The 23,657-nt window shown below is 47.9% G+C and overlaps 1 protein-coding gene across 5 annotated transcripts in view; it reads left to right on the forward strand.

Annotated features, from left to right (window-relative positions):
* Positions 1 to 2,269: 2,269 nt before the first annotated feature.
* The window catches only part of BEND7 (BEN domain containing 7), a 78,558-nt gene continuing 57,170 nt past the window's right edge, over positions 2,270 to 23,657 (forward strand). For 2 of the 5 annotated variants that reach the window (XM_082619547.1, XM_082619548.1), the window contains exons 1-2: positions 2,270 to 2,701; positions 4,954 to 5,037. In XM_082619547.1, the coding sequence (XP_082475673.1) occupies positions 2,641 to 2,701; positions 4,954 to 5,037 (145 nt within the window). In that variant the 5' untranslated portion in view covers positions 2,270 to 2,640. Of the gene's footprint in view, positions 2,702 to 3,270; positions 3,279 to 4,953; positions 5,038 to 23,657 lie in introns of those variants that run through there. The other 3 variants (XM_082619551.1, XM_082619550.1, XM_082619549.1) reach the window with 3 other exon arrangements.

Consider the following 23,657-nt stretch of genomic DNA (forward strand, 5'->3'; position numbering starts at 1 on the left):
ATGATTTTATCATAGCTTAAGCATAATAAAAATCTCATTGTATGCTCCAAGGCATGAACGATCCTAAATGTTCCTAAATCAGTACAGTGCTCATCCTGTGGCTTCTGGAATAACATTTTTGTTTGTTTGTGTTTACTTATTTTATTTGTTTATCTTTGGCTGTGTTGGGTCTTTGTTGCTGTGCATGGGCTTTCTCTAGTTGCAGTGAGCGGGGGCTACTCCTCGTTGCGGTGCGTGGGCTTCTCATTGTGGTGGCTTCTCTTGCTGCAGAGCACGGGCTCTAGACACGCGGGCTTCAGTAGTTGTAGTGCGCGGGCTCAGTAGTTGTGGCTCGCGGGCTCTAGAGCGCAGGCTCAGTAGCTGTGGCGCACGGGCTTAGTTGCTCCACGGCATGTGGGATCTTCCCGGACCAGGGCTCGAACCCGTGTCCCCTGCCTTGGCAGGTGGATTATTAACCACTGTGCCACCAGGGAATTCCTGGAATAACATTTTTAAAGGCATTACAAAAAAAGAAAGAAAGGGTCCCAGCCCAGGGAGCAGCCTCATATGCTTTGTTTCTTTAGAAATCTTCAAAACATCTTTACGTGTTTGGTTTTAAAGAAAGAGGGGAAAAAAATGGTAGAGAACCAGATAGGGTAGTTGATCAACCCTTGTTATCACGTTAATCCCTTCTGCCACCTTTTAGAACTCCAAAAAATCTATACAAAATTTTGTCCTGCACATATTTTCTTGGAAAAGGCCCTGAGCTCTGAACATAATCTCCAAGGAGACAGTGACCAAAAAAGTAAAGAACCTCTTGTTTAAGGGTTTGCTTTAGCGAACTCAGTGAATGGTCCTCTTTCTCACCTCCAAGCCACGTATAACCAGCCTCCCCACTTGCCACATGCAGGCCACCTAACATAAGACCTCAGAAGGCATACCAGGCTCTGCTTCCACTCGTTGCCAGGTTACCTTGTTCCTTGATTTAATTTCCTGGTGTGTATATGTTTACTCAGCTTGCTGTCTCCTCACTTGAACGAGACTCGCAGTGGAACCTGTTACCACACTTATCAACATACCCTTTCCCCTTATTCCTCTCTACTCTTTTGAGGCCACCTGAACTTGTCACAGTGCTGGATGGGTTGTCCATCTCTTTACTCTCTTTGTGTTCTGGTCTAGAGATGATCAGTTTGGTGGCGGTACTTTTAAGCTTGTCAGATCACATTTCTGTCCCGCCAGTCCCAGGTGGTATAGAATTCTCTTCCATTCCCACAATAAAGTTGTTGTGAGAAAGCAATGGTGTGCTCTTAGCTTCCTAGAAAAGAATATTGTATAAAACTAATACAAGCTTTCGGTTTCCTCCAATTATTCTGGCATTGTCACACCAAAAGGCAGACCTCTCTGCACCTGCCTTGGCCATTTCTTCCCTAAGAGTCAGCAGAGCGCTCGGGCACCCCCTGACGTCGCACCGCTCACCCCTTCCACCCTCCCCAAAGCCCCCATTTCAAGTTCTCTCCTTGAACATAACTCCCGATCTTCCTACAACCCTCCTCGTATTGGGATAAAGAACTGAAGCTCACTCTTTTCCATACTCGGCTCATCAGTCAATTCTAAAATCTCTTTTCCTTGCAGAGCGCAGATGGGTAAGTTTTTGGGTTTCGGTTGATTTTTTTTTTCCCCTAAAACTTGCCTGAAACCAGTGAGTCTGGCCCTCGCACACCCGGAATCCCAAGGCGAGGAGTGGGCTGGCCAGGAGGGTCCCCGACACCCAGGGCTGTTGAGAACGAGATCGGCCCCGGGGAGCGGCGAGGAGACGCAGGCGAGCTCGGGGCCCGGAGCCGGGCCCCCCGGGCAGGCGCGCCCCGACTCGCTGACCCCCGCGGCGCCGGCGTCCGGACCCCGCGCCGGGCAGGGCCCTGGGTCCTGGGGGGACAAGAGGGCCGGCCGGCCGGGCCGAAAGCGCCGCGCCGCGGCCTCCGGCTCCTCCTCGAGGCCAGGCCGGTGGGTGGCGGCGGCCCGGGTCCCCGGGGATGGCGGCAGCCGCGCTCCGCCAGCAGGTGGCCCCGGGGTCCCGGCAGCGCCGCCTCCTCCCGGCGCCCCTCCTCCCGCGGGGGCGGTCAGCGCCCCGACCCGGCTGGCACCCCGCCGCCGTCGCCGCCGCCCTCGACCCGCCCGCCGCGTCCCCGGGGCCGCGCTCGCCGCCGCCGCCGCCGCGTTCGGAGCTGCGCCCAGGCCGGCCCGCGGCGAGCGCCCAGGGCGCCGGCAGCCCCGGCCCGCCCTCCCCGCCCTCCCCGCCCCCAACTACTCGCTCCCCAACGGAAAGTTCGGCTCCGGCGGCGTCTCGCCCGGCAGCGGGGATGAGCCGGGGTCGGGGGTCGCGCTGAGCGGCGGTCAGGAGGGGGCAACTTCTCCCGGGAGAGCGCCTCCCGCCGGGCCCCGCCGGCCGCAGCCCCCGGCGGGCTCGAGTGGTTTTTCCCTTGCCTGTGCCTCCCCCCTGCGGATCCAAGAGAAGGACCTAGGTCCCCGCGCTCCCGCTGCCGGGTGACAAGAGCTAGCGCCGCCGCCGCCGCCTCGGCTGCCGCTCCCTCCGTCCCTCCGCCCGGCCGGCCGGCCGCTCCCGGCCGCAGCCCCTACCCTGCCCGCCCGCCTGCCCGCCGCACCATGGAGTTCTCGGAGAGGAAGCGGAGCAGGAAATCCCAGAGCTTCAAACTGGTGAGCCGAGGTAAGCGGCGGGCCGGGCCGGGCCGGGCCGGGCGGGGGGCGTGCGGACGGCGGAGCGAGGACTTGGCGCCGCGTAAACAGCCCCCGGCCCCTTGCCCGTTGCCCGGGCCGCGCAGCCAACTCCCGGGGGTCCGGGGCTCCCGGGACCCCCCGGCCCCCTCCCGAGGGGGGGCTTCGGCCGCCGGGCGGCGAGGAAAGTTGTGCCGGGGGGAGGCAGGATGTGATTCCGCGTAAACAAGTCGGAGGGCACATCAGGAAATTAGCAAACAATGACACTTGGGGCGCGGAGAGCCTTCTTTGGTATTCCACTCCTGTGGCTCGGCGGCGGGGTGGGGGAGGACGCCTCTCCATCACGCGGTGCGGACAGCAACCCGGACCAGTGCTTGTGGTGGGTTGGGGGTCGATGTGTTTTCCGACCCCCAAAGAGGAGGAAGAAAGGTGCTGGTGGCGTTTGGAAGACTGAGAAAGACGCTCATTAGGTGTCCAAGCCCAAATAAGAATTGTTGACATTCAGCATCTTTTCTGGGTACGTTATTTGGCCTGGAAAGGTGTTTTCGAATAGATCACTTATCCGTCAGGTAAGTATCATTAAAAAAAAAAAAAAATCCAGCCGACCCCTGACGATTTAACAGGTGTACACCGCAGTCTCTGGGCTTGGGTTTATTTCATCAGGCGAGGGGAAAGTTGAATAGTCTTGCCTGTGGCCAGTGACTTGTTAAGAGTCCCTGTTTTTCCTGATGTGACTTCGAAAAACGATGAGAACTTAAGGGCAGATGTAAAAATGTGTCTATCAAAGTGCATCGTGTCACCTTAGAGGCAGGTGACTTTTTTCTCCCCATCATGTCACAAGTCCCAATACTGAGTTTAGAATGCTCCTGTTTAAGTATCGCCTTTGAATCAGCTTGAGGTCAGAACCAAACCAGAGAATCTGTCCACTGTGGTCCTCTGTTGTTTTATCTAGCATGGGCATCAGAGCAGAGAGCAAGGCGATTGTGTTACCAACCTGGAGAAGTCCCATGTAAGCTGATGAAAATTAGAGGGCGATTGCAATTTCCAGCTAAGCCGAGCTAACTATGATGCAGATTCAGTAAAGCCTGCTTTGGGTTACTCTGAAAATGATTTGATTATAGACATTTTGGAGATCTATTCCTGCTTCCTCCTATTGAGCTAGGATACTGTTTAATGAAAAAAAGCCTGAAGTAGTTTTACGTATTCAAAATATTTGGCTTTTCCTTGTCTCTACGTACATTTTGTTCCCCCAGCAGTGTTGATTGCTCAGTCATTTGTACTTTAAAAGTCCCTCCATATTTGACTGGCCTGTTGGTCTATCTGATTCATTCTGGAATGTAGGCTGCTTTCTTATTTATGAGCTCAGGGAACCTACTACTTTATCGTAAAAGTGAGAGGAGTTTTGTAGACCTTGTCCTGGGAGGTCTAAGGCCCCAAAAAGGGAATCGCTGTTAACAAGGGACCTAGTCTAGTTTCTTACCTAAACGATCCTACTTTTTAGAAACAGACAACTGCCAAAGCACAGTAGCCTCTATAGAGAAGCTTGTAAAATATTGTGTCTTAAAGTTTGACTGACATAGCAAGTTTGTTTTTTTCCTTTTTTAAAAAAAATTATGGATCTGATTTTTCTCTCTGCAGGTGCATTTTTAGAACATAAACGGATGCATATTAAAGTGCAGTAGCTGAATGCAAGACTCACTTTCTTACCCAAATTATACTATACTTGAAATAACAAATCAGTATTTTTCATGTATGCTTGCCTGTAAGCTGCTCAAAGCCTGGGGTTTTTCTGGGTAAACTGAGAGTACCAGGTAACTCTAAAGCATACTATTCATCTACTCATGAAAATGGGTTGTAGAGATAAATTTGGCATCTTCCCCTGGCCTCTGATTGGGCAAGTTTCTTTCTATTCCTTGTAAACATACTTGTCATTTGGAAGAAAAGAAGCCTCATATGTAATTGGCATCTGTGGGCCAAATTTCCTGTGAAAACTGTGTGATCAAGCAGAGCCGTTTTCTAAAGTCAAAATAGTAATTCCAAGTCTGTGTACTTCTCCAGAGTAAGCAAAGTTGTAGGGATGACCAATGACTACAAATTCTGTGATTAACTGAGTTCTCGAAAATTATATTTATAAATTAAAGTATAGCTTATACCTACTATATATAATGAGTTGCTAGCCTTTCTTGCTGATTCATATCTTGTAGGTCATTAGAATTCTAATTTTTCGTTGTCTTCTCACCCCAGATTATCACCATGAGGTCTATAAGATCTCAGAATTCAGCACCGATGTTAATGGGAAGGCCAAAGAGACACAACCCATTTTTTTAGGTAGGTTCTTATGTCAATGAATTTCTCAGCACAACAGCATGGCCATTTGCAATTAGAGAGAAGGAAAAAAAAAAAAAAAAGATTGTGCCAGAATGGGAAATGTCTGCCATTGCTTAATGTATGACATTCTTTTCAAGACCTTTTGTTTTACAGATTGCCAATATATCCCTTATTAACATTGCTAAAAGTTGTAATTTCAGACATAAATGTTTATTAGTGTCTACACACCGTGCTAATTATCACTCACACCCAGAGCCAGATGCTGACCGTGCAGTTTTGTGGCTCTGCGTTCACCCCATTTACATTGCATATTCACTGGCATGCTTCACTGGCAATAGTTTGTGTAATTGGGGTATTACATCTTTGACATCTGGGTAACAGAAATTCAATTTCCAAGAAGCTGCTATTTGTTCGGTTTTGCCTGTGCCTTGGGTGGGATAGAGGATTAATATGCTGTCTGATGATAATGTCCCTTCACCTCTGTGGCCTGGTTGCTAATCCTGCCATGACCAAATTAAATTAACTCTCCAGCCGAAAAGCGGAAGGAAAAGAAAAGTGTGATTGTCCGCCGAACCACCTCTCGATAGGACTAGCGATCACGGAGCCACCCCTCATCTGTCTGGCTTTGTGCTCATTTCACACCAGCATCGGTGGTCAGAGAGAAGAGCCAGACTTTACCCTCCCCACCCTCCTTCCCAGCTCACCCCAGGGCCAAGCAGAGCAAAGCAGCATCTTGGAGGCCATCCGACAAGAGTAGCTGTGTGGTGGATAAGTAGGTCCCCCAAGATGATGCCTCTCTTTCCAAGCGTGGTTTTTGGTGCACATGCTGTACACGAGGGGCCTTGCCTATGCAGTTTGTTATTTGCAGACCATGAGCCAAAACTTAAACGATTTAGGATTTTGCCACGAAGAATGAAGTACCCGTGAGGTTGGAGTGGAGGGTACCTCATGGCGCTTGGCCTTCACCTTGCCCATCCCCAATACCTCCTCGAGCCCCAGGGGCAGGGTGAGAGCTGGGTGCCGCACACGAGGAAACAGAACGGGGCAGACGGTCCTGGCAAGAGCCATTGAAAGCAAGGGCCTAAATGGCCGTATCTCTGGGGAGAGTTGATAGGTCTTAAGGAAGCAGGATGTGTGCTCAGACCCAATGTACTGCCAATTAAAACAATGAGGAAGCCAGGCAGTGGGGCGTTCTCACTCTTTTGCTTTGAGGAAGAGAAAGGGTAGGTTGCAAAGGACCAAGAAGTCAAACAGATAATGAGTAGAGGTAAACAAGGAGGGAAATAGTGGCATTTCTTCCACAAGTGAGCACCGAAGCCACGTGAATCTCTCCGTCCAGGCAGAGAGCACGACGGAGGCCAGCCCTGCTCTTAGCACCTGTTTACTGTTCAGAGGTCTAGAACCCAAGACGTTCACAGTCAAGCAAACTTGAGACCCAACAGGAGGATATTCCTGGATTGTACTCTCTTCAGTTCCTTCAACTTACTCAGAATCCGGTATTTTCAGTTCCCTAAACTCGATCGGTTGGAATTCTATATATCAAAGCACCACTCGATCTAACCATTTGAAATGAAGAACTTGCCTATTAGTAGAAAAACGTACATTTATCATAAAAAAGAACATCACATCCTTGGTTTCGTTCGTCTCCAACAAAGCAGGCTTTTCCCCCCCTTTCTGCTCCCTACTTGGAAAATGGGGAGGGCACTATACCATAGGTGGATTCTGGGTACGAGAGAGTGAAGGATGCAGAGCAGGAAGATGCTAGCGCTTGGAATTCGGTAAAAAGTAAACTCTCCATGGGGCAGGCCTGGCTTCGTTTTTCCTAGCTCGAGTCCAGGAAGATAAGAGAACATCAGTGAAAGGCCAGGCTTGGGCTAAGTTTCTCAGTTGTTGGTCAGGAAAGCCTTTGACATCAAGAGACAAAAGATGGACCAGCATGAAAATGCCTGGGTTATTCTCAGTCTTCTGCTCATTCTGGGAAAGGTGTGATATGGTTCCCAAAGAACATTTCTCTTTTGTGATCTTCAGGCCAGTTTGGAAAAAAAAAAAAAAAAAAGTGGAAGAGCAAATGATGACGCAAACCTGATTTCTAGAGTAATTGAGAATAGTTACTGATAGCATATGAGAATCAGAATTCTGTTGTTGACAGTGTAATAAAGTGGACTTTTATTTAGCTAATAGTTTTTATTCACAAATGTAAATCATGTTTGTTTCGTAAATGGCTTGAGTCTACCCATAATATTACTCATTATGGCGTAGAATTCTGCGCGAGGTCTGTGATATCCAAGGGAGTTTGTTAGCAAAATAACAGAACTGTTTCACCTATAACGCATTCCTCAAACATGGCCCTCGGGATGCTGTATGGGATTTTCTGTGTTCAAACGTACATATGTGTCATCTTTGATACTATCTGCACCTATAAGATTACAGTTCATGTCTCAGGGAAAGAGAACGCTCCAGAATCTGGCAGAGGTTCCCACCTCAAATCAGTTTCCTCGGAATATTTTCAGGCTGTTGATTCATGCAGCACATTCAGCGAGGTAGGATAGCTCAGTGATGTGAATGGCTTGGCTGAGCGCTCTGGGCGTTCCTCACACATTTTTAACTTGATAACAGGATCCAAAGAGGTTACTTTACCCTGTGGACATTGGCTTTGTCAAGTTGGCCGTGATGGGCCACTATAAAGATTGGGTCACTATTTTGGAGAAAAACAACTTAATTTGTTTTGATCAATTCAACAGGTGTTTTTTTGAGAATATATGATGAACTCAGCACTTTTCTAGAGTGGCAGTGGGGTCAGGGGAAACCAAAGAAGTGGATAGGACAGGGACCCTGCTCTCAAGGGTTAAAATCCAGTTGGGGTCATAGGACAAATTCAGGACACAGTGAAGGAGCAAAATTCAGTCAACCATAACAGCTGCGGTTGTCTGAGTTCTCGCTCCGTGCCCAGCATTGAGTCGAGTACTTGACGTGAAGGATCTCATTTACTCCTCAGAGCAAATCGATGAGAGTTATCACCATCCCTGTTCTGTAGATGAGACTTAGAGGTGTCAGGTGGGCTGCCACAGGTCTCCCAAGGGACAAGCGCCATAGCCGGGACCCCACGCAGGTCCACCTGAGCTGGAAACACCCCATAGCATGCACAGCGTGTGTGCATGATAAATCACAAATGTGAACCTTCAGGGCAATGAGCAAAAGCAGAGCTGGAAGGGAAGGATCACATTCAGGGTCGGGTGGAAAGCTCTGGAAGGGGGAGATCTTGAACTAGGGGAGGATTTGGGTAGGCAGAGGGGAGTTGGAGAAGATTCCAGGTGGGAGGGGTGATGTGAGTCTCAGCAGAGGGCTGAGCATCACTCTCATCAGACTTTAAGTGCCAGGTGCACTTTGTAGTTTGGACAGCGCTGGCGCATCTGTCATCCCATGACTTTTACAGTGGACCCATGCGGTAGCCTGGGCAGTGTTGTTATTCCCATTCCCCAGAGGAAGAAACTGAAGCTCAAGAGTTGAGTGACTTGCTCATAAGTAGCAGAATCTGGAGTAAACCCAGGTCTCCTGTCCAAAGATCTTTTGCCTCCGCCTGGTTGAGCCAGGCAAATCCCAAGGATCATCGGAGAGACCTCAGCTGGCAGCAAGGCACTTTTAGGAAGTATTTTAATGAGACAATGAACTTACTATTCATAACTATAATACAAACATTTCATAAAATCTTTTATATTTGGATTTTGTTCTAATTTACTATTATAATAGATAAATATGAAACATGTCTATTTTTCAGGTGTCTGGTCCATTTATTCATTCAGATATTTATTGCACTCCAATTATGTGTCAGGTCTAGCTAGTTGTTCTTTTTAATATAAAGTCTGTGACACAACTTTCAGAAGATGAAGCTCAGGGTGCAGTAGCCAAGCCAAGTGAGCAGGGTCCAGATCTCTGATATTTTGAGTGTCTTTTCAATGGCTTTCTTGATGACAGCGGCCTCTACCAGGGTCCCCAGAGTCTCGAAATTCTCTTTGGGTTAGAAATGCAGCCAACAAGAGTAGGTGTTGTTCATCGAGTTTGCTGTGTATCAGGTACCATGCTAAGAACTTTGTTTTTTGTTTTTCGGGTTTTTGGGGCCGCACTGCATGGCTTGCGGGATCTTAGTTCCCTGGTCAGGGATTGAACCCGGGGCCACGGCGGCAGTGAAAGCACCGAGTCCTAACTACTGGACCTCCCCGGGAATCCCCATGCTAAGAACTTTGTTACCCCATTATTTGTCCGATAAAAGATATTATTATTTCCACTTCACAGACGAGGAATTTGAGGATTTCACAAAGTAACTCAGTGACAGAACCAGGATAAACACCAGGGTCTGTCTGTCTCCAAAACCATGCGCTTAACCACGGGAAAGGCTCGTTCAAATGAACTCCTGGCTGGGACCCCAATATGTACAGAAGTGGAAGGGGAGTGGGGCAGCCAGGAGCAGGCGGAAGAAGCCCAGAGCACCTTGTCCCATGTCCCACCCTCCTCTGCCAGCCTCTGCAGAACCATCAGGGCGCCCTCATCACTGTGTAAAAGCCTCTTGTCCAGATGGTTTCCGAGAATTCCTGCGGCACTGAAAGTATATCTGGTTCTACTGTGGGTCCAAAGATGGCTTCAAAAACAAGAGCAAGCAAAGTCAAATTTGAGAGCCTCTTGAGGAGACCTAAACCCTGATGGCTTCTTTCAGTATAAGTGCACATAAGTACATGTGCTTCTGTAGCTGTGGGTGCAGACTTAGTTGTCCTTGGAAAGCACTTTATTGCCTGAAGTTCTGGAGCTTTTGCTGCTAGGCCTGTCTCATACTTCCATTAATCACTAAGTTAATATCATAACCACACCATGAGGTAGGTGTTATGTCCCTTAGACAAATGGGAAGCTGAGCTCAGAGATGACAGTGACCTGCCCGAGGTCACACCGGAATTAGTAGCTGGCCCTGCTTTAAATCGGGTGCTTTGACATCTAGTTGTGTCCTCTTTTCCTTAAGCCAGAGTGGCCTGTCCACCCCGTCCCCTTCTGCCCACACGAGCTGATCTTAGTATGTAATTCATTATTCTCTCCCCTGCTCAGAGACTTAAGTGCCTTCTCATGGATTCTAGGGTCAAGGTGAAATCCCTTGACTGAGTCTTGAGCATCCACAGTCTGCCCCTAATCTGCATCACCATCTTCGACTTCGATGTAACTTACCTCCCTGGAACCCAGTTGCTCCCCCCCAGCAAAGTAGAACTTCCAGGTGAGAAAGGGGGCCCCACCACAGGTAGAAGGAAAGGGGGCGGCCAGAGGCTTGGTCGCGGGGAAGCCCGGGACCCATTTAGGAAGAAAGGAACTAAGGTTTGTTTAACATCCACCAAGGTCAGAAAACCCCAGCTTGAATCTCAGGTTAACAGTTCAGCACACCTCGGACAAGACTCTTGAGGGTTTCCTTTATCTTCCATAAAGCAACACTGGTGGTGGTCCTGAGCCCCTCATCAGATGCCCTGACAGCATGCAGGACGTCCTATATGGTAAAATACTTTTTCAAACTAGAAAATGCTGTATTCTTATTTTTATCCCCTTCTCCCTTCTCCTCTGACTTAGAGGTTATGCTTTCTTCTTGGACACCTCAGCACTAAATAGGAACACCGCTCTCCTATGGCCCTTACCATGGACTGCCTAGTAGTTCCTCATTTTTGTACGTGCCTTTGCTGTGCTCCAGGTCACCCCAAACACTTCCCACGTTGAATTGTGGTCATTTTTGCCCCATCTCTCCTCGTGTACATTGGAGGATCACAGAGCAAGTGGGACCTGGATTCTGTCTTGAATCCTTTAGACCACTTAGCACAGCATTTTGTTTGATCACAGTAGGTACCCAAATTATCGGTACTCAAATCTGCGTTATCTCATTGCATGAGTATACTGGATATGGTTGCGTAGGACTCTGAAGATTTGCTTTAAAATATACTACCGTGGGCTTCCCTGGTGGTGCAGTGGTTAAGAATCCGCCTGCCAATGCAGGGGACACGGGTTCAATCCCTGGTCCGGGAAGATCCCACATGCTGCGGAGCAACTAAGCCCGTGTGCCACAACTACTGAGCCTGCACTCTAGAGCATGCGAGCCACAACTACTGAGCCCCTGTGCCTCGACTACTGAAGCCCGCACGCCTAGAGCCAGTGCTCCGCAACAAGAGAAGCCACTGCAATGAGAGGCCGGCGCACCACAACGAAGAGTAGCCCCTGCTCGGCGCAACTAGAGAAAGCCTGCGCGCAGCAACAAAGACCCAACTCAGCCAAAAATAAATAAATAAATAAATAAAATATACTACCGTCTTGAGATTTTAGAGACAGTTAGCAAGCCAAAGATATGCCTCATTTAACCGAAGAAGCTTTGGTCACGTACTAAACTAGAAATTGGGGATTTCTGTTGTTGATGGGTGAGAGACAACTCGAAATATAATTTGTTTTTCAAATCTAGAAAAGACCAAAAAGGAGAGGAGCTCGCATATGAAAGCAGCGGCATGTTGCAAACCCAAACTGAAAAATAACATATGTTCTGCTGGCTCCGTACTCCGCTGTGATCTTGGCACACCTTAATAAAGGGGCTGAAGATTGTCCTGTCCTGTTTGTAAGCCCTCGTTTAGAACTGATTGTCTGGTTCTCGGGCTCCACCTGCAGCATGTTTTCCTACCTGGATTTCAGAAAATCCATGCATGAAGCAGCAGCAGACCTAGGCGAATGGCCCGTTTGGGAACCCTGCCCCAACCCCATCGCACAACTGCACACACCTGTCTTTCTGTTTCTCATAAGAGCTCGGTGTGGTTCAGCAACCGCCGTATAAGTGAAACGTGTGATGGGTTGTGAGAATTGGCTTTTCCAGTAACGATCACGACCACGTCACTAAAACAAAGAGATCTTCATGAGGGACAGAATCTAAGAAGATGTCTTAACAATGTAGCCTCCCTGGTTCCCATGGGAATATGGGTGTTTCCTTTTGGAGGAAAGGAGCATGGCCATCAATAAGGTGAAAGAAAGACTCCGGAACAGTGTGTTTTGAACCTCAAAGTTGAAAATAGATCTAGGACGTTTATGCAACAAGTCTGTTATTCTTGAAAGTAACAGATTATTGGAGAGAACACTACCTGGGAAGGAATGTTAGCGCAGTAGCAGGATGCACGCCGGGACCTATGGTGACTGAGGCAGGGGGCACATGGAGGGCCCCTGGAGAATCGCCCCCTTGCCTGAACCTCCGGTTGTCTGTGGCTTTCAGATTAGGACCCAGATGACACATAAGACCCTGCACGAACTGCCACCTGCCTGCCTCAAGCTTATTCCTGACACTGCCTTTCCCACCAAACCACTTCCCATTCCTGCAGTGGCCTCACTTCCCCTCTTTACCTCTTCGCCTTGGTGGCTGCACGGACCACCTCCTCTGCTGGTAACCCCGCACCTGCACCATGCTCCCTTCACTTTGCTTGGCTCTCTTATCCCTAAAGGCTCCAAGTTGACTTCCTCCAGGCAGTCTTCTCTGATTTCCCCCTCCCCTCTCCTTCCACAGCATCTCTACCAAAGCGAAGGCACTGCCAGTTTACTTCTATCTCGCCCCCCCGGGTTGGAAACTCCTCACGGTCATCTCTGTGTCCCCATCGCCCAGCACCACGCTGGTCACATCACAAACATCCAAGGATGCTTGGCGAATGTGCCAGGAGCCCGATTTCAAATTAAAAATAAAGTAGCGATATCAGCCATCTTGACGCTTTATCATTCACCTCTTTTACCTCCCAGCTCCCGTCCTGGCTGCACGAGGTGGAAATCTACACATCCTCCTCAGTAGCTACCTGGACCTCACACGGCAGGAGTAACATACACCAACACTGACAATGGAACAGTTACTTTTCATTACACATTTTTTCCCCTTTCTTACTAGGCTAACAGCAGGCCCCCTTTTATTTCTTTCTTTATTTTTGGCCGAGCCACACGACTTGTGGGATCTTAGTTCCTGGACCGGGGATCGAACCTGCGCCCCCTGCAGTGGAAGTGAGGAGTCTTAACCACTGGACCACCAGGGAAGTCCCCAGGCCCCCTTTTAAAGTTTAACTTAGGAATAGGACGCCCTTGTGTGTATCCCAGCCCCCGCCCCCAGGGCCTCGCAGGCTTAAGCTGCACGGTGTGAAGGTGCCCCTGGAATATTGCAATGCCCTGGGCTTGGCATCTGCTCTTCTGGTCCTTGCCTGCAATCACCTCTACTAACCGCCTTGCTCGTGAGATCCTCTATTGACCGCTTGAGTCTCAGCTTGAATTCCTGCAGGGCGAGACTTCAAGCCTCCTGTGTTCCCAGTGCGCAATTCCTGGCACCAAGCAGACTCTCGATCACTAATTTTGGATAAATGAATGAGGGCCATGTTAAGACATGTTAAAATGTAATTTACCGCCGGTTATTTGCTGATCCAAGTGGGACAGTTTGTTGAGCTGAGACGGTTTTCTTGGGCAGGACTGTCCTGTGCGTGGAAGGAAGTCTAGATATCACCCTCTGAATGTTGGCAGCATAAATACACAAAAGGGCGGGAGCATCCCACCCCGTCATTGTGACGATCAGAACTGCCCCCAGCACATGTGAGCCAGAGCGCGGTCCTTAGCAGGCCAGGGGTGTGGGGTCCTTTAGCTCTGAGTGGAGAAAAACTATTGCATCGCCATAGACTGCATGCTCCTCCCTCGCCATTCTCTCTCAGATGCCCGTAGGAAAGGGGATAACAAATGACAGAGGCTGTGATGGACCAATTCAGCTGCATCACCATCCCGAGAAGAGAGAGATCAAAGGGCACATTCCATTCAAGGTCAGGTTGCTGCGCCTCCTTTCTGCACAAAGGACAGCTTATTGCCTGCATATTTGATCATATATTTTAAAACCATTAAGAAGTTTAGACAGATTTTCTTTTGAGATTCCAGACAGTCAGTATCCTTGTAAATAAGAATCCATAAAATTGTTTTCTTAGTATTGTATTTTTTTCCCAGCATGTACAAATATATACCGTGTTATTTGAACTCCAAGGGTTTTACAATGTCTTTTTTTTTTAACTTGGAAATCAAATTTTATATCTGAAAGGTTAATGGAGAAAACTAATTATGCTATCTGGTAACCAAATGTGTGATGAGATGTTTGTCTCTGTAATTAACAGCAAGGAACTTTTACAGTTTCATAAAATTGAATGCTACACAGAGTATTCTGTGAGCATTTGTTTGGACGAGGTGTCCAAAACAGAAATGTTTATGGATGATATAAAGTTGAACTGAAATGTAATGCAGGTGTCTGCTGTGCATCTCACAGAATTTCTCATTGCTGAAATGGAAGCCAGAAGATTAATAACTTGACTTTGTCATGATAAAATAAGTAATGTGTTCTTGGAACAGTGGTATGGCACATAAGTTACTCAGTAATTCCAAGAATTTATTCTGTTCCAGGAATAATATCCTGAACAATCTATTTTTACAGAAAAAGTTGACGCAACATAACAGCCTACGAAGTTGCTTGTATGGCTAAAGGAATTATATCTCAAACGTGACTTTACCCCCATGCATAAAGTGTAAAGAACCCCACAGAAACGCAAGGTTAAGGCACATCTTGAAAGGAAGAAGTCAGGAGGTGCAAAAGTAAAGGTTCTTCTGTGAACATTAACTCATTCTCCTCACACATATATAATTTTTTCAATTACTAGCAAGGCTTTAATGGGCACCTTAATAAGCCTCGTGTGAAATACGGCGGAGCAGCGGTTGCTGCAGGAATGGGGGCTCCGGCCGGCCCTGTGATGAGCTGCTTAACTCCGCCCTGAAAGCGGGAGCAGTGCAGTCGTGAGGGGCCCAGACCTAATCCACCTTCCTCTGGTTCCCTGTGGTCATTTTGGGGAACTCAGTCTTATCCTTTGTGAAATGGGGGAAACGGTTCCCTGTCTGTCGTCTTCAGTAAACTAGGAAGGCACTGAGGATGAGACGCGTTCCCTTGGGAGAGCTTGCCTAAAAGACACGATTGACCCTAGGCACCCAGTGGCCTCATCTTGCAAACCCCACGCCCCATGGAAACCGAGAGAACTTCCGTCACAGACGCCACAGGTGTTGGTTTACGCCTTGTACATCAGTAGTGTTTTGGGGTTTCTTTTTCCCCAGCTTTCCTCAACAGTAGCGTCCCAGCATAGCTGATACTAGAATTAACCCATTCCTGTATCCATTGGTAGGTCTTTATTGAGCAGCCCCTGGTGCCAGGCTAGGAGATTTGACAGCCCGCTAGGGTGTGCCAGGAACACAGAACCAGGGAACCTCACCTGGGGAGTTAAGGGATGTGACCCTTGAGAAGAGGACGTTTAAGCAGAGAAAGACCTGAAGAGTAAGTATGGGGATCGGGCTGAGGTGTGAGTCGGCCAGGAAATGACAGGGCCCCAAGAGCCAAAGACCTTCCTTAGAGCTGATGCAGGGAGCCCTGTGGCCATCCAGGACAGTCGCTAATGGGATTTGGATTTAATTGTCCTGAAGTGAGGCCTGGGCGCTGGTATTTTGTCACAGTTGTCCAGGTGATTCTACTGTGTGTCAGACCCCAGAGCCGCCATCTAGAGCAAGGCGAGACGTGGCAGGAGCTAAGGCTGGAGGGGCCCCCAGCGCGAGCGCTGGCCCCCATCCCCGGGTGGCCGGCATCCCACCAAGGCAGGCCACGCCGCAGTGCGGTTTGCATTTCTGAAAGATCACCCTGGCTTCGGGATGGACGTGGCTGGGCGGGGAGCAGCGCTGAGGGCTTTTGGCCGTAGCCCCATCAGGTGGTAGTGGGAGGTGAGTGGAAGGACTGAAGAACAATCTAGAAGTTATAATAAGCAGGACTCAGTGATGGATGGGCTGTGAGAGGGGAGGGATGGGAAATGGGGCCCAGGTTTCTGGCATGGACAGGGGGTTGGTGCTATTTATTAAGGCTCGGGGAGAGTCATCATAAAATACATTTTTGGATGTGATTTTAAGGTTGCTCTTGAAATGTGCAAGTGGAGCCGTCCAGTGGGCAATTGGATATGTGGGCCTGGAGCCCGGAAGTGGGATCGGGGCTCCCACAGGCAGATGGTCTCTGGAACCAGAGAGAGGCTGGGGGATCCAGGAAGTGTGCGGAGAGGCCCCGGGGAAACTTGGCATTGAAGGCAGTGGCCGTAACCTGTAAGTGCATGGTGAAGTCAATTTAGTGGATTGTCACCAACAGGAACAAGAAGAAGAAGAAGAAGAGAAATAGAAAATATCAGAGCGTCTTGCATGCAGGAAGGATAAATTCGTGAAACTTTGGTTTTCTTGCTGCGAATCACAATCAAAAAAGTTTGGAAGCCTCTGATTTAAGCTGTGGTTGCCTCACCCCTGGAGACTTCCCCTTGGCCTCACTCAGGGAAGGCGACCACTGCCAACCTCCAGGTGCCTTTGGGCCCAAAGTCATGAGTTTCTTGAGATTCTTGGAAGAGAAAGGTGCTGTGAATGTGATCCGTTTTCATCATCATTAACATTATTTACATTGAAGATGAAACTGTACGACAGCATGTGTACTTCAGTTGGAATATTTTTAAAAATTTAAATGACTGAAGAAATATAATACCGCCAGTCCTTAATCCTGTTCATCCTTAACTGACCCGCGGTGTAAATATGTGCATTAACATCTCAGTCAGGAGCGGGGATGTGTACTTCTGTACTAGCGTTCTTTTTGAGTTTTCTGTACAGTAGAGCAAAGGGTCAAGATTCCAGATTATATTGAAAAGGATTGTCTCTTTCCAGACAGTAAATTATGAACATTTTCTCTCATATTGAATGAAGACAAGATTTTGGTTATGCTACTCTAGGAAAATGGAAGCAGCCCTTGATCTACAATCTTGTTATATTTTTCCTGTGTGTATTGTCAGCCTTCGAAGACTTTTGCTTTATGTTTCACAGAACCATGAGCACAAAAAAAATTCTTATTCTGCCTTTTCCAAGTTAAAATATTTGGCTTTTGTAGAACCAACAGGACTCACATGAACCATGGTTTGAATTTATAGGACACGTCTGAGCCTTCTTCTTTTAGTTTGAAACAGTACAACTAAGTTGGACTCCATAAACATAGCTTGGTCCAAAGGTTTCATTGTTTCCACCATGTGTATGAAGATAAGTAGGGGGTTAAGGTGCTGACTAGTTCACACAGAGCCCAGCGCAGGTCACGACAGCTTCCTGGATTCCACGCAGAGGGACTGTTTTGTGGATGGAGCGCTTCCTGCCATCCAGCTAGTTAGTTTCCCAAGCGTCTTAATAGAGCAGTGAGGCTCATGGACCTTGGAGTGTGGTGGGTCTCTAATTTCTAAACTCAAAGTCTCTGTTTTCTCCTGGGTAGGATGTATTCATAACATCCGAACCTCTTAGCTTGTGATCAGGATTAAGTGTAGGCAGCACGCTCGCCAGAGGGCCTGGTACATAGTAAGTACTCCATAAATGGTAGCTTTAACACTTTTCCCCCTAAGTACGTCCAAATTCCTTTAAAAAATACGTGGCTTGTAATGAGCTTCAAAAGAAGGTCATCTTAGGCCTATATCCCAGGGGTTGCAAAATAGGCCCCACCCAGGCCCCGCCTTCCTTGACTTTCTTTTGCTGCCGTCTCTGGCCCCCTACTTCCCCTTCCTGCTCAGCTTCATCTTTCCTGGGTGACTTAGAGAAGACTTTTTTATGTCCAAAGCTGCCTCTACCAGTTGCCTTATACCCAGCTCTACATTCCCACAGGGAGAAGATGGTACATAATTCTTCCAGATTATTTTTTTCTTACAAAAAAGTAATACATATTCATTCCAAAACCACTTTGAAAGCTTTAACGTAAGTTGAAAACAAGGTATAAAGTAAAAATATCCTGTCCCAGTCACACTCTCCCACGATAACCACTGTTGTGTGTGTTTGTTTTTTTTTTTTTTTGGTTGCACCAGTAGGCGGGCTCCTTAGTTGCGGCTCCAGGGCTCCTTTAGTTGTGGCTCACCAGCTCCTTAGTTGCGGCACTCTGGCTCCTTAGTTGTGGCATGTGAACTCTTAGTTGCGGCATGCTTGTGGGATGTAGTTCCCTGACCAGGGATCAAACCCTGCATTGGGAGCACAGAGTATTATCCACTGCGCCACCAGGGAAGTCCCAATAACCACTGTTAACAACAGTGTGTGTGTAAAAAGTACACGTGTGTGTGTGTGTTATAAAAAGGAAAATTGAATCATCTGTATAATGTTTTGTAACTTTTGTTTTGCTTAACCGAATCTCCATCTGTTCCACACAGGTTGAGTGTCTAGTTTGAGCCAAGTAGTTAGGCCCTGATTATCCAGTGGTGGAGGAAGTACTCATGGTCTCAGACGTCGTGGAGTTTCTGGTTTATCCTTCACTTACTTCCAGATGACTATGAAAGGTCCATTTCATTCTTTACAGACGTGTGAAGATATGCTGTGATCTCATTGTACCGATATGCCATAATTCACTTATCTAATGGCCACTGATCGATGTCTGGGTGGTTCCCAGTGTCTCCCTAGCAAAATGATGCTACCGTGAATGTCCTTGTACTTGTGTCACGGGTACTTGTCCGAACGTTTCTGTAGGATAACTGCCTGTGAATGGAATTGCCGAATTCCCTCCAAAAAGATCCCCCAGCGACAGCCTGTGAGAGGGGACCGTAACCCCGCACCTTCACCCAAAAGGGGCTTTGTGAATCTATAGTTTTGGCCAAATTAATAGATAAAGAATTTCACATTATTTAATTTTCATCACATTAATAATTAGGGACATTAAGAGATTTGAACTATTTATTTCTCGTGTGAATTGCATGTTCACGTCCTGTGCCCATTTTCCACTGTTAGTACGTGTCTTTTTCTTCATTGACGTATAAGACCTCTCCCGTGTATTTGGGATTTTAGCTCTTTGGCTTGATTATTCCTGAACATTACTTGACGTGGTGGCTTCTGACCTACCCACTTAATGTGGCTGGAATTACAGTCCATGTCTGATGAAGGAACGTTGTATCGGGAGGCCATGTTGTATTTATTGTAAAATCAAAGTTTTCCATGTTATAAGAACACTTGGGGGAGAGGAAAGTAGATAAACTCTCTGAACTGGTTGGGTAGTTCTAGTGGTATCATAGCCCTCTCTTCTTCTCATAGAAGTTTATTCTCCTCTGTAGATGTTCTTGGAGGGACACGTTTGAGAAGCAGTGTGACAGCCCCTTCTGATTCAGTTCCTGGCATTTCTCTGCTCCCCTGGCCTTTCTTGTCCTTTCTGCTTTGAAGGCCCGTTTTCCAGCCTGGACCCATGGCGTTCTGTCTTGGGACCTGTCCTGGCGTCACCTCCTCAGCCTTGATTAAAAAGAGCTCCGGCCTCCCGCCCTGGCTGTGGGTAGCCCTTGCTGGGTGCGCCTGCCCACGTGTTAGGAGAGAGGCCCTGGGTCCTTAGAATCATTGTGCATCCATCTGGGTCCCGTGCTAGGCTGTAAAGTCCTGCAGGGGAGAGACTGTATCTTGTATTTCTTTTCTTTTTCTTTCTTTGCTCCCATAGTATCTCATATTTAGTAGTAGAACAGTAAATGTTTATGGAATGGATGAACGAAACTGGTATTATCTAAACAGATTTGAAAGGAACCTCGCTGTCCTTTCAGTGAAAACGCCATGTACGTGTTGAGCTGCTTAATTATTTTCCACCTAAAACTTCAGCTGAACGGGAGGGTCCTCCAGCACGTGGCAGCACGCACGCGGGTTAACGCCTCCTGTTCAAAGCTTTTCTCGGTGGCATTTAGACCCCGTTGTGCCCTTGAATGGACTCCAAGGGCTGTTTCAGGACTGCGGGTTCTGGCACGTTCTCTTCAGTAGAGCTCGCTTCCTCTTTATTTCGGGGGGCTCCACTTTAGATTGCTGGGGAGGGAAGGGCTCACATGGTAACCACCGCTCTGTTCTGTAGGGCTCTTCAGACCATTCTTGCCGAGTTCGAACCCCAGGCTTGCGTGTCCCTGGTAAACATGGCTGTGGTCCCTGGGGATGGCCAGTTGTGACCCTGATAGCATCTGCCAGCCAACACGGGTTTGGAGTGAGGATGCCAACCCCGGGTCTGCTCAGAGCGCAGAGTGTGCCCCAGATGCCTGGCTCTTCGGCTCACTTGCCAAGCCACGTGGTGAAGAGAGCCGTGGCCTGGGCCTGATGGACCCTGCCTCCTTTTTCCTGCTCTTTCTCTCACCGCTGTCATTTGACAGGTTGTAGTTCAGCCTTTTCTGCAACATGGCTCCATGCCAACTTCTACTCGTGTTTGAGAGGAGTTATTTGCAGCGTTCAGTATAAATCCTGGTCATCTTAGTATTTCTCACTGATAAGCTCAGCTTTCTTCTATTCAACATATCATTACCTGGAAAATGCAAGGAGTTTTAAAGCTTTTTTTTTTTAAACGTATATCCACAGTGACACGCAGCCATCACCACCGTTTCCAGAACTTCTTCAACATCCCAAACAGAAAGTGTCACTCCTGCACATCTCCTCAGATGTTCCTCCTCTGTTTCTAGAACTGGAAGCGTCAGCTCTTTAGACCATAATGTTGCCCAGCCTCCTCCCTGGAAGCTACAATTTGAGTCTACTTTTTCCTCGTGGATAAAGAACAGTGTCAGTAATAACTCGTAGTGTATTTGAAGATAATTAAGTCACTCAATAGCCACTTATCTCTCAGAGAAACGACCCGACTTCTTTAACCTTTCCTTGTTCCTTTCATCTTTTTCGTTGACTTTTGCACGCTCTCCTCAAGTTACTCAACAGGCTCTTTAAAAGAGCGCAAAACCTGGACAAGATGGGAGTTCCCTGGTGGCCTAGTGGTTAGGATTCCAGGCTTTCACTGCCGTGGCCCGGACTCAGTCCCTGCTCAGGGAACTGAGATCCCACAAGCCCCGAGGCCCCCAAAAACCAACCAACCAACAAACAAACCAAAAACTGGACATGATACCATAGTAAGAGTCGACCCATACTGGATGCAGTGGTGACTGACCCTCCGTGCTTTAAGTGCCTGTCGGTCCTTTGGTAGAGGTGACTTACCGAGTGGCACCCCGGGGATGGACTTGATGGTGGGTCAGGGCACACGAGGAGCTGGAGGTGACGCGGTTCTGACCGCTGTGACTGCTGCCTGCCACGGGGACGGGGAGTCCAGGAGGAATAGGTGGCCTCCCTTCCCCAGCTTGGACACAAATTAGGTGATAGTAGTTCTTTTATGTTGAAATGAGGGTTTTGAGCTCTCTACGTTGTTAGATTAATAGGAAATCTGGTATCTCCGAATACGATGACCTTCCACCCCCTGAACTGTTGATGAACCCCAGGGGCTGACTTAGTCCAGAAGGCCAGCTACCACTGGTAGTAATAGAAGCTACTGCTACTACGGGAATAGTTGAGGAGCATTGCTTCATCCTCAGCCTTATGGACATTTCCAACTGCCTGCCGATTATCTAAGTTGCCTTTGTCAAAACTAGCCTCATTGTAGCGCCACTTCCCTGCACCCTTCTAATTCTCTGACTGGTGTTAGCATCCATCCAGTCCCCCAAACTAGAAACCTTGGAGTTATCTTTAATTGATTCTCCTTCACATCCCACCCCCATCCCCACATCCAGTGAATCACCAAGTCTCTCTGGTGAACCTTCTTAAATGTCTCTCTTTCCACCTTCTCTCTCCAGTCCCATCCCCCAGTACTGGTACAGACTGCCACGGTCACTCACATAGCCTTTAGCAACAACCCGCTGGCTGGTTTCCTCTGCCCATACCACTTTCACCATAGTTTTGCCAGATTTGTTTTTCTAAAGGAAAGGTCTGATTATTTACCATCCTTATGTTAAAAGAGATAATGAATGTTCAACTACCCAGAGCAATAACCCAGTTATCTCCAGCGCAAAATTTTTCTTCCTTAACCTGGTACCTTACTGGGATGACCTCACTGTACATTTCCACTTCATCACCTGCCACTTCTCTTTTATGAGCCTTAAACTCCCGGCGCACAGACTGCTGTTCAGGAAGAAGGGTGGGAGGTGATCCAGCTGTGGCATCAACTCAAACAACAGTGAGCTTCTGCGTGGGGCCAGAAGAGTGATGTTTGGGGGGGCCACCGTCCCCAGCCCCGAGGGAATGGGAGGTGAATAATTTTCGAGGGGCTGCAGGGAGGCAGGGTCCTCAGAGAAGAGCTGATTTTTATCTCTAGCAAGGAAGCAGAGGCATCTACAGATCGTGGGGCAATCTGCTACCTGGAGTTCCGGGGGCACAGAGTTAAAAGAGGTGTAGGGCCAACAGGATGGGGAGAATCAGGACCATTTCTTAGTACAACAAACCAGTATAAAGGGATTTGGGTAGAAGATGTTGAGAGATTTGGAGGGGGAGTACCTTTCAATTGGAACAAGATGATTTTGGTATCTCTGGGGCCCAGGAGATGCTTGATAAATGTTTATTGAATGATTTATTTCTGGTACTTTTTCAGTCCATCCTATTAATGTATTGTTTGTTTATAACCTGAGGATCACATTTAATTCTACTGGACTTCACTCTGCTTTTGATAGGACATTTCTTTCATTTACTTAAGAAAGGTATATGGAATGCCTACTGCATGTCAACACCAGTTAATTTTTAGGGCAAAGATATGGTGACTGTTCTTTGTGAAAAGAAGGCATATAGAAACGGACATACAATGTTTATGTACGTCATCTCACTCTATGTTTGGGCATTACCATCTTTTTTTCTTTTATTACCCCAAACCATGAATAATCGTGTTCTGCGTAGTGTATCTTTCTCTCCTGGCCAAGTAAGAGGAGATCCTGTATGGTGACTTGTGTGTTGCAAGACTCTGTATGTATTATATAAATTCTTTACGTAAAGGAAAGTGATCTAGTAGAGACTTGAGGTTTAGCAAAGGGTAGAATCCAGCCTACTATCTTTTGTAGACCTTGTCCAAAGGAGTCTAGTCAGTAAACGCTCAAAACATTTTTCATTTAAGGCTGTTTTACCTATAAGGCAGCCATATAGCATGGGTCCATGTTAGTAAGATTTCTTACTGTTTTGTCTTTTCTAAAAAGATCCAGCGCCTTGCGGTTAAGCATAAGTAAAGGCATAGTTAGGTTTGGAAAGGAATCAGGAAAGTGCACAGGTTTCCTTAGGGAATCGTGCTTCTTTAGAGCTTCCTTTTCCTGACATTTATACGTGGAGAAGACATTGCCTTAAAACTGGAAAGACAAAGAGAGGTCAACTAGTGCTTCGAATCTCAATCTCTTAATACTTCCTGCCCTTTTTTGTTTGGGTTTTTTTTTTTTGGAATCAGAGAACTCGGCTTCACTGTGACCGTCAGAAGAAGCCCACTTTTTCTTTTTTTTTTTTTCTTTCGTGGTACGCAGGCCTCTCACTGCTGTGGCCTCTCCTGTTGCGGAGCACTGGCTCCGGACGCGCAGGCTCAGCGGCCATGGCTCACGGGCCCAGCCACTCCGCCACATGTGGGATCTTCCCGGACCGGGGCACGAACCCGTGTCCCCTACATCGGCAGGCGGACTCTCAACCACTGCGCCACCAGGGAAGCCCAAGCCCACTTTTTCTGAGAAGGACTTTTAGAGGCATTCGGTGCCCTGTGAACATCTCGGTAA

Source organism: Mesoplodon mirus (genome assembly GCF_964341445.2).
Source record: "Mesoplodon mirus genome assembly, chromosome: 4".
Taxonomy (NCBI): Eukaryota; Metazoa; Chordata; class Mammalia; order Artiodactyla; family Ziphiidae; genus Mesoplodon; species Mesoplodon mirus.